A 13,904-nucleotide genomic window follows, 5' to 3' on the forward strand; every position below is an offset into this window, starting at 1 on the left:
AGTTGAATTTTTTATTTTCATCGTGCATGCCATTGTCGAAAGTTTCGAGGTCAAGAGTCGAGAGTCGGAGCTTGATTCAATCTAGGTCGTGAGACATGGTCGATGAAAGTTGTGTCGTTCTTCGCAAATAAAAATCGATTGCTTAAAGTCGTGGTTCTGATACCATGAGAAGGTATGTAATTGATAAATCGTTCTATGTTTTCATTCATGACCTCAAGGTCTCTTTATATACAAGCCACAAGATCCTAATTCTATCAACACTAAAAAAGCTAAAAAATAGAAATATAAACTAATAGATAAGGAGAGTTTCAAAAAAAAAAAAAAAAAAACTAATAGATAAGTATTATCTAGATATATCCTAATAATAGGAAGCTTATATAATATTTTTGTTTTTAAGTAAGCATTGATTAAATATAATTAAAATCACTTTATAAATTTCATGGTCAGTGGATAAATGGTTGATTTCTAGACCCTTTTTTTTGTAAAATTGATTTCTAGACTTTAGCCAAACACTAAGGGAAATTTGGAAAATAATGGTTGATTTTAGTCGAATGTGGATTTACCAATCGAGATACGATGGATTGATATTTTTAGCAATATGAATAAGAAACCTAGAATCATTCCGCTAACCCAACCATGTGGGGATGCACATTCAAAACATTACATGAAGTATTAAATAAATGTAATAATTGTAAAATACAGGAAACATGCATTAAACAAAGGATCTATCATTTTCTTGTGGTGCCACGAGATTCGTATATCATATGCGTTAAATTTACACTTCATTACGTAAGATTCAGTTTCTTGATTTTTTTTATCCATGTAGTATCTTTGTTTGTGTATGTTCAAAATGATATTATTTTCTTTTGGACAGTCAGAAACATCAATTTTGTGAAAAATCAATTTTGTGGACTATGTTCAATGAATTAAACAAATCTATCCAACCGGGGGCGGATCCAGAAAATGTGACAACATGTGGCACACCATTTAGATAACAAAGTTTTCAACCTAATGTGCATGGGGCATTTTCTCAGTTTTCAAAAAAGCTAATGAATTTTTTTTTTTTTGTATGTGGCATTTGCCCCACCCAAAACTCACCTAGGTTCATATAGTAAAATGATATGCATCAATAAAAAGTGATCGAATTTAATATCTATGAATATTCCACTTTGAAGTTTAAAAGTTAAATTACAGTGACTTAAAATAATTACACATTTTAGAAGGCCTTTTCTCAAGGAAAAAACAATTACACATTTTCTTTACATAGAAGAGTAAAATACGGAGCCACTAGAAGTCTAGAACAATGCAAGCCTCATTTGCCAACCGAAACAAACTAGCCACCATGGTAATACAAACACAAGGGAAATGGCGCGAAATTGAGGAGGCTTGTCTTTTAATTTTTTGTATTATTAACAAAAATGCAACTGTAAAATATATAAATAGTATAAAAATTAAACCTATAATTCATAAAGAAAGTCTCCAAAACAGAGAAAAGAAACTAATATTAAATTTAATCAACAACAACACAACTTACACAACACATATCAAAACGATCAATGGTTGCAATGGACTATAATCTATAAAGCAAGGCCAGGCTCTAGGCTCAAGTGTGCCTTCAAACGCCACAGGCTCATGCATTTTAACTTCCATCCGCGTGATCCCGAGCCATACGTATTGGAACATAAACAAGGAAACTATAATTTACAATATCACTGCTAATAAACTTTAAGTAATCCTATATATATATTTATATATTGTTGTTGTCAAAGGCAGTTTGGCTGAAGAAATCCGGCTTCGATTCCTCCTGCGTGAACACAAGCCGATGCAGCCGGTTTATTCCGGTACGTTAATTTCACATCCTCAAGTCTAATTCCGGTACACGGTTTCTTTGGACTACAATCAAGTTTCACTCCAACTTCAGTCGCCGATGTTCCATGTATATCTACGAACAACACATCGCTGATTTTGATACCCGAAACCTGTAAAAAATAATTACGAAAATATGATTAAACAACTCTAATATCAAATCTATTTATATTAATTAAATTAAGCTAAGTACCTGGCGAGGGCAATTTTCGTTACGAGGACAATAGTTTTGGTCGATAAGGATTGGGTTCCCTGCGTTGTTCATAACACAATGTTGAAAACGGATGTTCCTAGCGAATCCACTACTGGGCCTGGCCCATGATTTGATCCTGACTCCGTTATCTGTTCCCGTAAACGCCACCGTTTTAACTGTCACGTTCTGTACACCTTCCTCCACGCTATCTTTCCCCAAGCTCCCAATGCTGCAAAACATTTTGTTAAACTTTTTGTTTTTGTAAAAGAACATTTTGTTAAACTTTTACCAAAGGAACTAATATATGAAATCAATGAAAAATATAATTTGATAGTATTACTGTATTAGCTTGATCAAATTAAAGTAAAAATATTATGTTTTATGTATACGTGTCAGCATACGAAATTTATTTTTGTACTGCCATAATAGAAGTATACTATATAAATGTAATTAATGCATTATCCCATCCAAAATATTTTTTTATTTTCTTAATTAACCACTGATATATGAATGCATATGAAGGAAAACAAAATTTTATAGTATTATCTTGTTTGTAATTTAATTTAAAAATATTACTTTTAGTTTATACGCTACTTGTCAGGATATGAAATTTATTTTGGTATTTGTCATAATAAAAATTATACAAAATAAATGTACCTGATGCCATGACCCGGACCACATGCGACATTTTCGATCCATAGACCATTAGTTCCTGGACCGATGGAGACACAATCGTCGCCGGTGGAAATTTTTGTATTGAAGATAGAGACGGTTGAGGAAGACTGAACGTGGATACCGTCTGTGTTGGGGCTATTTCCTGCGGCTAATACTTTAACTCCTTGAAGCTTTACGTTGTTGCAACCGTTGATGACGACGTGGAACATCTGGCTGTTGAGTGACGTCAGCCCGGAAACCACGACGTTGCTTGCGCTTTGAAACCCTATAGTCTGTTGTTTCACATGATAAGAACCGTCTTATTTGTGTTCAAAAAAAAAAGAACCGTCTTATTTATCAATTTTATTATATATGATATTGATATATGCTATATGCATCATGCATGCACGGTTGGCCACTTGGTACACTGGGAATGGTGTGATTGTTTTAAGCAATCGTTAAAACTTCATAATTCAGAAAAGTTTTTTTTTCTTCAGAAAAGGTATTAAGAGTTACATAATTTTATTATGGAAATGTCATTAGCATTCACTGGCAGCCCTTAGATTTATTTTTACAAAATTGAGGACCTATGTATTTACATGTAATTTTATTCAAAAATTTTGGGAACCTGAGGTGCATGTTTTATCCTGCCCTGAATTTCACATATATACTATTCTTTTGGGTTTACGTTTATGTTTCATGTTTTATTTCAATGCATGCATATTGAAAATTTTTCTTTTTCTAAAAAAATATTATTATGAATATAATTTTAAATTTATTTATTTAAATATAAATAAAACAGTAAAAGTACAATTGATTATATATTTTTGATAAATTTAAATTAACTAGATATATAAAAACATCTTATATTATATTATGAAACAACAAAATTTTCTAAGTATAGATAGAGTATAAATAATTTCTAGGACGTTACGTACCGTGGCTCCGCTGGGGCAATTCTTGCCGGATTTTTTACAGTCCCATAGAGAAGTTCCTTGAGCGTCAAGAACTCCGCCGTAGACGGTGACGCCGTCGAGATGCTGGAAAAAAATCCAGTAGTCTTCATTTCCGATTACTCGATAATCAGCCGGAGCCACCAACGAACCGTCGATACGGAATGTAACAGGCTTAGGCTTGCACTTGGAACCGTCGAAGTTAAGGCTCCTTAACAAGAACCGGCCTTTAGGAACTACAATGGTTACTGGACGAGACGAGGCACAAGCGGTTTCCCAAACAGCCATAAACGCTTTAGTTGCGTCTGTTTTTCCGTCCGGTTTAGCTCCGAAAGACAAGACATTGTAGGATTGAGCAGAACAAGAGGAGATGAAGAAGAAGACGAAGAGGACAAGAAGGGAAGCCATTGTATGTCGTTAACGTACAATTGTTTAGAGATACTTAAAGAGAGAAGAATGGAGTAGTGCGGTAGTGGTGCTGGTGTGGGGAGTTGTAGCGGTTATGGAATGCATTTATAGTGTTTGTGATGTATAAGAAGATATTTTTTTGTTTGTTTTGTTAGATTTGTTTACTTACTAATTTTTGGAATAGAAAAATGATTATTGGATTTGGCATGAAAATAAAGCAACCTTTTGAATGAATAAGAAATTAGGTGTCAATTTGTTTTTGCGTGACTGTTATTATTCATTCAAAAGGTACATATAACTATATATCCAAGATCTGTTGTCATGTTAAAATGGAATATTAGGTTCATATACAATATGTATGAAAAATAGAATTAGAGAGCAATGCTCAGCTAAAAAATGAAATAAATACATGATAAACTACATTTTCTCAATGCACTTTTAGCTCCGGATGTTTAAGATTTCAAACATTCATTCGAGTTTAGTCCTGAATTCAAAAATTAATATAATCTAATCTTATATTTTACATATTTTTAGTAAATTTGTTTGAATGTTAATTAAAGAACATCAATCTTTTGTTTTCCAAATTAAAAACGCATACCTTTTTGTTCTTTACAACGCAAGCAAAAATTAAATCTTTGAAAATAAGTTTATATAAATAATTCTACCAAAAAGTATATAAATAATATCTAGTGTGAAAGAGAAATCAGGAGAAGTAGAATAAAAGATAGAAAAGTGAAATTCCAGTGGTAGGTTAAGATATATTTTTATTGGAGAAATACACGAAACAACGTTACGTGGAAATGCGAAGAGTTCGTTAATTCATGAGAAGAACACGCAAAGCTTTGCATTTTTGGCTGCACCTCCAGCGTAATGATCAAGCTGCAAAACTAAATTGCTTTTATTTCTTTTATTACATCTACTTTATTAAAATATAGTGTATTAGCGAAAATCACGAGTATGGATAACAAATTCGTTTTAGACTGGATGAAATGACTTTTTTTCTCGTGATGTTGCTTATGATTAATGTTTATCTAAACGTGCTCAGGTACCTAAAAAGTTTCCGTTCCGTACTAAACGTCTGCATAATGTGATAAAGTTGATCTTGAAAAGGAAAAATTTCTTAAAAATACACAGACTAATTTTCATTTGCTGATAAAATAAACGAACTATTTTTTATCTCTGTTTAATACATGAATTAGTTTCCGTTACCTATTAAATACACAAACTTTTGAAATTCGCAGGATTTACACATCACTTTAGACGACGTCAACTATGTTTAACAGAAGTGGCGACGACGTTAGTATTTGATTAAGCACGTGGTAAATTATGAAAGGAAAATTCCTTAAAAAATACATGAACTAATTTTTATTTGCTAATAAAATACACAAACTATTTTGGATCTCCATTTAATATACGAACTAATTTTTATTTCTCATTAAATACATAAAGTTTTGAAATTTACAGATTTTACACATCCATTTCAACAGCATTAACTATATTTAACAGAGATGACGCTAGTTTTAGTTAAACGTGTGGTTAAATTGTTAAAAGCACGCTCACCCTCAGACAAATTCTCTCAAATCGTGTGAGACCTAATTCAAGTTAGTATCAATTCAAATTTGGAACCTTAATCTCTTTTTCTTTTTACATCGCTTCAAAGTGGAGTCAATTTACATGTCGTGAAAAGGAACGAAGAAAACAAGATAATTTTAAACGAGTTTCCGATTTTGGAATTAGTTTAGTGTTATGTGTTTATGATTCTTATTCTTCGTTTTCATTGCAGTGATAATGAGTCAATCAAGGTTAATTTAACCTCGTGTTTAATTAAACACTAACATCGTCTCTACTTCTGTTAAACATAGTTGACATAGTTTAAGTCATATTAAACATAGTTGACGTCATCTAAATCGATATGTAAAATCTGTAAATTTTAAAAGTTTATGTATTTATTGGGAAAAAAGTTAGTTCGTGTATTAAATGGAGATCCAAAAAAGTTTGTGTATTTTATTAGCAAATGAAAATTAGTTCCTATATTTTTAAAGAATGTTCTTTTTTACAATTTAACCACGTGTTTAATTAAACACTAACGTCATCATCATATTTGTTAAATATAGTTAACGTCATCTAAATCAAGGTATAAGATTTGCGAATTTCAAAAATTTATGTATTTAATTGGTAAGGGAAATTAGTTTGTATATTAAACAGGGATCCAAAATAGTTTGTGTATTCTATTAGCAAATGAAAATTAATCCGTGTATTTTTAAGGAATTTTCTCATCTTGAAAGTATTTGTAGCCATTCTATTAAGAGATCCCTTCTGTTAATGTCTTGCAAGTATTTTTGTATCTGACCCATCAGAGCGTGATTATGGTTGGAAACTGTAACAGGTTCTAAAAATAAAAAGAAATTAATATTATATTTGTTTTGTTATATTTAACCTTCTAAAACCAATTGAATTGTTAGTAGAATGACAACTGTCCTTGTGAGTTTACAACCGATCCTTAAAAGTTGAGAGTTTAAAAAAAATTTCTACTCTCTTCCCTAATTTAGTTTTTTTTTCTTAAATAATACTCCATCCGTTCCCGAAAGTTAAGATGTTTTAGATTTTTTACTTGTTTCACAAAAATAGATTTTCTATATGTTTAATGTATTTTTTTATACTTTTAAGAAACATTAAATGAAAATATTTGAATTGATTATAATTCATTGGTGAAAAGTTATTGGAAAATGTATAATAAAGTAAAAAAAAAATTAAATTATAAATATTTATTGAATTCTTAATAAGCGTAAACACTTTAAAAAATCTTACTTTCGGGAACAGAGGGAGAGGGAGTAAGAACCCTCTCTAAATACTGCATCTGGAGCTGCTCTCAGAAACTATGGCGAAAACGTAGAGTTGAATTCCATATAATGATGGAGATAAAGAACTAACGTGACACTTAGAAGTTAGAAGGGTAAGTGATAGAATTGTATTGCTTTCAACATCAGTAGACATAGTTTTCTTATTTATATACGTGAAAAGGAGAAAAACCAGAGTAGTTACTTAATACTGAAACATTAATAAAAACATAATCATAGCCATAGGGATTGTGATTGAGATGTAATCATAGGGATTCTGATACTCTTTCCCTTTATAATAAGCATAATAAAACCAAATAAGAAGTCATAGGTCTGAGAACTGCTGACTTGGTCCAAACAGTTAGTTAAATTTATGTTTTGTTAATATGTAGAATAGTGGAACACTAGGTAACTCTTTGAAATAGAGAAACCAGGTATTTTGACCCCCCAAAAAAAAGAGAAACCAGGGACTGAGATCATTTTCAGTTTTGTTTCCTTTACTATTAAACAAAAGGATTCAATGAATAATTGCAGAAATAACCCGTCAAAGTATATATACGGTTCTGTCTTTTAGGCTTGAGTTGAGTTTACCCTATTTCGTATATCTTAAGAGCACCATTATCCAAAGAAACCCATTAATGTTTCTTAATGAATATTTTAGTATATAAATGTAGTTAAGTAGGCTTAAGAACTCTCGTCAAGAAACCCTCCGATTTTGTGCCTCCAATGGTAGTTTCTTAATTAAAGGTTCTTAAAAAAAATGAAGATTAATTTTTTTTTTATTAAATAGAACATATTGAAAGATAACATTTTAAACATAGATTTTAAAATAAAAACATAAAAATAAAGACTAGTAAAATAAAATAATTTGAAAGAAGCATCCGAGCTCAGTTGTTGTCTGCTTCACGTCCAAATTTACGCCATATATGTTCAGCCAAATCAACTTTTAGTTGTTGATGCATCTGTCTATAACGAATTCTAGTTCGAGCACCCATCATATTGGCAATATTTGTAAGCATATCTTGAGAAAAATCGAGAACGACATGTGAACTTCCGGTGTCTTCTCCTTGTAGGAACTCTGAAACATCAAATTGAGTATATCCATCTCGTTCCTCTTCTACTATCATATTATGGAGTATGATACATGCTCTCATAATCTTCCCAATTTTGACTTTATCCCAAAAAAATGCAAGATTTTTGACAATGGCAAAGCGAGCTTGCAAGACTTCAAAAGCACGCTCCACATCTTTTCGGACAACTTCTTGACGTTGAGCAAATAAAATTACTTTTGGTCTTTGTAGTACTGGAATAGATTGGATAAAAGTCGCCCAACTCGAATAAATACCATCGGTGAGATAGTAAGCCATATGATACTCTCTTCCATTGACAGAGTAAGTGACTTGCGGAGCTTGACCATTTATTATGTCATCAAAAACAGGTAAGCGGTCAAGAACATTGATATCATTTGAGGTACCTGGAAGACCAAAAAACGCATGTCATATCCATAGATCATATGAAGCAATGGCCTCTAAAACGATTGTTGGTTTACCCGAACCATGAGAATATTGCCCTTTTCAAGCGGTGGGACAATTCTTCCACTCCCAATGCATACAAACGATGCTTCCTATCATCCCAGGAAATCCACGATGCTCTCCAATATCAAGTAGACGTTGAAGATCAGCCGGTGTTGGTCTTCTTAGGTACTCATCACCGAATAAACTGATTATTCCTTCCACAAATTTTTCCACACATGCCCAAGTTGTAGTTTCCTCGAGCCGGTGGTATTCGTCGACCGCATCAGCCGCAGTACCATAAGCCAAGACACGAATGGCTGTTGTACACTTTTGGAATGCAGAGAGACCAAGCCTTCCAAGACCATCTTTCTTTTGGCGAAAGAATTGAACTTCGTTGGAAAGTCGATCAACAATGTGCATGAACAATGGCTTGTTCATTCTAAAACATCGTCAGAATAAATTTACAGGATACGTTGGAGTTTCGCTGAAATAATTATTCCATAAACGTATATGACCGACTTCTCGATTTCTTTCGATATAAGCTCGTTTTTTTCTTTCTTTTCTCTCATCTTCTTGACCACCGTATTGAATAGAAAAATTCTCAAATGTTTGATCAAAATGTTGATCAAAATATTGATCAAAAGCCTCATCAAGTGATCCCTCAAATGTGTTTTGAGAAGAAGATGCCATGTGTTTAAATGTGGTTTACTTAGCCTTTGTGAATAAGATTTTGATTTGTTGGAGAATAAGAAGGAGAATAACAAAGCTGAATACAAAGGTTGGGAAATTAAGCCTTTATAAGATGAATGCCAAAGTCATAAGTGATACAAAGCTGAATAGAGAGACAACGAGCCTTTATAAGACTTAAAAATAAGAGAAAAGCTGAGGTTTGATAACCAAGTCTGTGACATAAACTTACAAAACATTACACAATCAAACAAAAGCTCATTACACGGGACTTTACAAGACCATTTCAGTCCGTGACACATAAAACAAATACATTACACAATCAAACAAAAGCTCATTTCAGTTCGTGATCAAACATGACTTCAAAGAGCTCATTGCAGTCCGTGATCAAACATGACTTCAAACATGACTCCCACGTCCGTGACTCGTGTTCTCACTTCAAACAAGACTTCAGAAACAAAACATGACTTCCACACCCAAGCTCCCGTCTTGTGTCATGTTACCTGCTGAGAAAAAAATAACAATGTATATGAAACAGAGACATAAACAAGAAACACAAGATACATAACAACACCACACAAGAAACTTAAAAGTAGTTAAGAACAGGACCGTTAATTCCATTAAAGAACATCATCACACATGATACATAAACAAGAAACACAAGATACAGAACAAGAACAAGAAACAGAATAACAACAAGAAACAGAATATGAAACATAGAGACTCGTTTTCAACATGCTAAACTAATTAGCCAACATTTCCGTGATTAACTTCTTCTTTAGAGTTACTTCTTCTTCAGATAATGGCTCTGTTTTTGCAATGAGTCTGTCTAGCAGACCCAGCTTGGACAGTCTTTCCTTGCATGTCAAGTCTTTCTCTTTGAGAGACCACATGGTCTGGAACTCGGAGAGAGCTTTGCCATCCTCCATACTTCTCTTACTACTTCCTCCTTTAGCTGCCTTAACACCAACAGGACGTTTGGTGGGTGGATCATCTAGATTGATAGTTCCTTGAGAGCTTTCAGATTGTGCACCATCCTCACACCATCTCTTTTTAGAGCTACCATCAAGCTTAGTAGTTGCAAGTTCACACCATTTCTGTTCGTTTAGCAACTCCTCCCATGCGTGGTGAAGGTTGAATTTGATCTTGTGATCGTTATAAAAGATTTCGTGTGCAAGTTTAACAACATCACTGTCGTTCTGCCCACTTGTTTTCTGTCTTGTTGCAGCCTCATATGAGCCACAAAACTTGGAAACAAGATCGTTAATCTTCTACCACTTTTGCTTACACTGAATAGCCTCTCGCTTTTCACCGTTTACAACCTTTGGTGAGGCTGCATAGTAAGCTGCTATTCGTTTCCAGAAAGCTCCCGCCTTTTGCTCATTGCCTACCACGGGATCCTTGCTCGTGTTCAACCATGAGCTTATGAGCACTACATCCTCTGTGGGAGTCCATTTCTTTCTTTCTTTGCGCTCGGTAGGTGTGTCTTCACCGAAGGTTGAAGTTGCAGTAGACTGACTATTAAAGATAGGGAGGCGCGATAAACCCTCATAACGAAACGGCTCTTGTTGACTGCTCAAAAGGTCAACAAAACACGAGTTCTGATGACTATATGGATTCGTAGAATCCATATCCTAAAGAAGAGAGAAATAAGAAGTAATCTGAAAGAAGCGAGAAAGAAGAAGTAATGTGAAGAAGAGATAAAGAAGTAGTAATGTGGAGAAGAGAGAAAGAAGAAGATCCGAGTTTAATAGAAGAGAAGAGAAAGAAGCATTCATCACACACGTCCTAAACAAGCATTCGACATTACTCTTGGATTTGAGTTGAGTTAAGATGAGTTGACATGAATCTACCATATTTATTACATTGCACACAGTCCTAATGTTAAACTAAACCTACCATTGATGATCACACGCGTTTTAACTAACCATAACCTAACTCTAACAAGCATTTATTAACTGCATCTATCAACTACCATCCACAGTAAAGCAATAAAGGAAAATGCAAGACTTGAAGAAGACAAAGTTTGGCAAATTTACCTCACCGAGAGGCGCCGGTAATGGTTGCTTCTCCAAGACAGGTGATGTGTTTTATCCTGTGCCACAACAAGCTCAACCACCAATAGAGGACTCGCAAAAGAATGAAAACATTAAAAGGAATTAATGAACATAATGAATAATCTATGTACAAGGTTAAGTTAAAGACAGAGATCTGATAAGAGCTTCAAGATGATGCTATTCTATTATGCAAATACACACACTAATACACACACGAATAGACAAGCAAAACAGAACAAGCATAAGAGCTTCAAGATGATGTTATACTATTAGGCAAATAGACACACGAGTAGAAGCCTTGCAGAACTATCAAGACATTAAAAAGAATTACTTAACAGAGATCATTTACTAGATCAACTCATTACACAAAGCTCTTAACTTGATGCTAGCCTCCCACAAGACTAAATCAGTTAATTAGCAGAGATCATTCACTAGATTAACTCAATTTAAACCTCCCGCAAGACTAAATCAGTTAATTAGCAACAAAACAATCCGCTCCTAATTAAGCCTCCAACAAGACTAAAGCATGAATCTTTACCTCGACAAAGGCTTCAAGATCCACAAAAATGCAAGGATCCCTTGAACGAACCCACCTGCAACAAACAAAACAGCACAAACCCCCTTGTTCAAAACCAAGAAACTGAATCGTCTACACGAAAACAATTTAAAAAATCGAATCTACTAAATAGAAGAAATATCAATTCTTACGTTGATGAAATTGCAGGATCGATGGGAAGCAAACACAGAAGAAGGAAGATAAGGGATTCTGGTTTTGGTTCTGGTTATGTAGAAGACTAGAGTTTTGGGAGTGAAGCTGGAGAAGGAGAGTGGAGATCGAGTTTGGGCTGACAGAATAGCTAGAGAAGAAGGCGATGAGATTGCATGCGGAGGATGGCATCAGCTTGGCGACGGATTAGACTCGTTGTCCTTCGGAAAACACGAGAGAAGAGAGAAGCGGAGAAGACGAAGAAAGAAAGAAACGAAGAAAAAAATATATTAATAAATCCTCCTCTCCTCGTTAGCTGACACGTGCCCATAAAACCCATTTTATAAGCGGTTCCGAAAATTCCCCATTAAGGATCGGTTACATACAATTTAATTTCTTTTCATTTAATTAAATGCACCATAACTCTTAAAACCCCCAACAGAAACCGGGATAAAGGTGTTCTAAGGTAGCAACCAAGTGATTTAAGCCTCTTGCTTATAGATCCTTCATCATTAGCAATTTTGTTGATTCAAATAGGCAACTTAAATAAGAACAGATCAATGCTTGAAAAAGAACGAGGAACCTAATATTCAATGGTCACGACTCACATTGGCAATGAATGCTTGCTACCTATGTAATATGCATGATGATTTGCGGAGAGTGGGGACACAATATCAATGCTGAAAATTCATGTGGCCAATTATTTTAGCAAACGATTGGCTTTTAGAGATATTTTTGTTTTGCCAGAAAACAGAGATTGTTTTTTTTTGGAGGAAAACAAAGATTAGGTACTAGTGAAAATTCATTAAATAAAAATAGGAAAATGTCGTGTAAAATATAAATAGCAAAAGAAAAGAAAAGAGTTTATGCTACGGTAAATAATCAAATTATTTCTGAAATATGTGATATTGTGTTCCCACTCACCATAAATCATCCTCTTATGTTAGATGATACCAACAATGTTTCATAATCAATCTCCGAGTAATTGTGTAAGAATTAAAATTAATCTCTTCTGAAATATATGTGATGTAAAGGTTAACGATGGTGGCGTGGAACATGGTTACGTTATATATATATAACATGGTTACGTTACGAACGTTGGTGGAATTAATACGGAGGAAATATTGGGCCAATTTCTTTTAGATATAGTTAACGTTGTCGAAATCTATCGTCATCTCTGTTAAAAAAAGTATGATTAAATCAAATGTTTGACTTAAGTTGATTATTGTTCAAAAAAAAAAAAGAGTCAAACATTTGATTTAATCATACGTTTTTCAAGTTCATGCACTTCAATTGACGTAATATTAACAAGAAATACAAGATGAAATGATCAATTAAGTTATTAACTGGTCAATTATACTTTTCCAGTAATTTCTTTATTAATTCATCAAGGTCAATGAAAGGATCATGATGCGCCGTAATAATATTAGCTGCATGTTCAAGGATCGAAGTTGAGTGCGACTCAATCTTTCCTTATACCTAGATGAAAACTTGCGTACGTAGAATAGGATAAGCTTGTAGCCTAAGTTATTTACGTTGTTAATCCACTCTTGATTATATGTTATGGTCATATATCTGATTCCCACCACCATCTTGATTATATTTGAAGGTAGACCAATCATTAGCACCGAGTTAAGTTTGAAAACTCGATAACGATAAAAACAAAATAAATCTGAAAACTCTAGTCACACAGTGTGATAGTCAAGACCAAAGTCCAACACAGATTGCCTCCACGTCCAAGCTTCAGCTGGTGTGACCATAACCGATAACACGTTTCAAAGCGGAGACCACCGTGAGTCTAAACTCAACTTCGGTCCAGGCCATGGAATCAGGTATGACAACTAACAATGACTTGGAAAGCAAGATTTCAATATTTTGAAGATACTGATTAGATTTCAGTATTGGGAGTCTAGGGAAAGACACTAATGAAGTTGGAGAACATAACATAACGTTGGTGAGCTCTGTTTTTTTTCCGGGTTCGGATCAAGACATGGGCTAGACAAAGCACAGGTTTTGTTAGAAACGTTTT

At 33.9% G+C, this 13,904-nt stretch overlaps 2 protein-coding genes across 2 annotated transcripts; both read right to left on the reverse strand.

Annotated features, from left to right (window-relative positions):
* Positions 1-1,543: 1,543 nt before the first annotated feature.
* On the reverse strand, positions 1,544-4,137 carry LOC106333421 (polygalacturonase). Its single transcript, XM_013771864.1, has 4 exons — positions 3,652-4,137; positions 2,717-3,006; positions 2,060-2,288; positions 1,544-1,979 (listed from the first exon to the last, which is right to left on the reverse strand). The coding sequence occupies exons 1-4, from the start codon at positions 4,072-4,074 to the stop codon at positions 1,764-1,766; spliced, it is 1,158 nt and encodes a 385-aa protein (XP_013627318.1). The 5' UTR covers positions 4,075-4,137; the 3' UTR covers positions 1,544-1,763.
* Positions 4,138-9,855: 5,718 nt separating this feature from the next.
* LOC106329960 (glutathione S-transferase T3-like) lies at positions 9,856-10,743 on the reverse strand. Its single transcript, XM_013768548.1, has 2 exons — positions 10,435-10,743; positions 9,856-10,341 (listed from the first exon to the last, which is right to left on the reverse strand). The coding sequence occupies exons 1-2, from the start codon at positions 10,741-10,743 to the stop codon at positions 9,856-9,858; spliced, it is 795 nt and encodes a 264-aa protein (XP_013624002.1).
* Positions 10,744-13,904: the final 3,161 nt, after the last annotated feature.

Source organism: Brassica oleracea, chromosome C3 (assembly GCF_000695525.1).
Source record: "Brassica oleracea var. oleracea cultivar TO1000 chromosome C3, BOL, whole genome shotgun sequence".
Classification (NCBI taxonomy): Eukaryota; Viridiplantae; Streptophyta; class Magnoliopsida; order Brassicales; family Brassicaceae; genus Brassica; species Brassica oleracea.

Coding starts and splice junctions, on each gene's coding strand:
- LOC106333421 (XM_013771864.1), bottom strand. CDS start 4,074: ATGGCTTCCCTTCTTGTCCTCTTCGTCTTCTTCTTCATCTCCTCTTGT. Junction 2,289..2,716: donor GGTCCGGGTCATGGCATCAG/GTACATTTATTT, acceptor AATGTTTTGCAG/CATTGGGAGCTTGGGGAAAG. Junction 1,980..2,059: donor ACGAAAATTGCCCTCGCCAG/GTACTTAGCTTA, acceptor TATTTTTTACAG/GTTTCGGGTATCAAAATCAG.
- LOC106329960 (XM_013768548.1), bottom strand. CDS start 10,743: ATGGATTCTACGAATCCATATAGTCATCAGAACTCGTGTTTTGTTGAC. Junction 10,342..10,434: donor ACTATGCAGCCTCACCAAAG/GTTGTAAACGGT, acceptor GGCTCATATGAG/GCTGCAACAAGACAGAAAAC.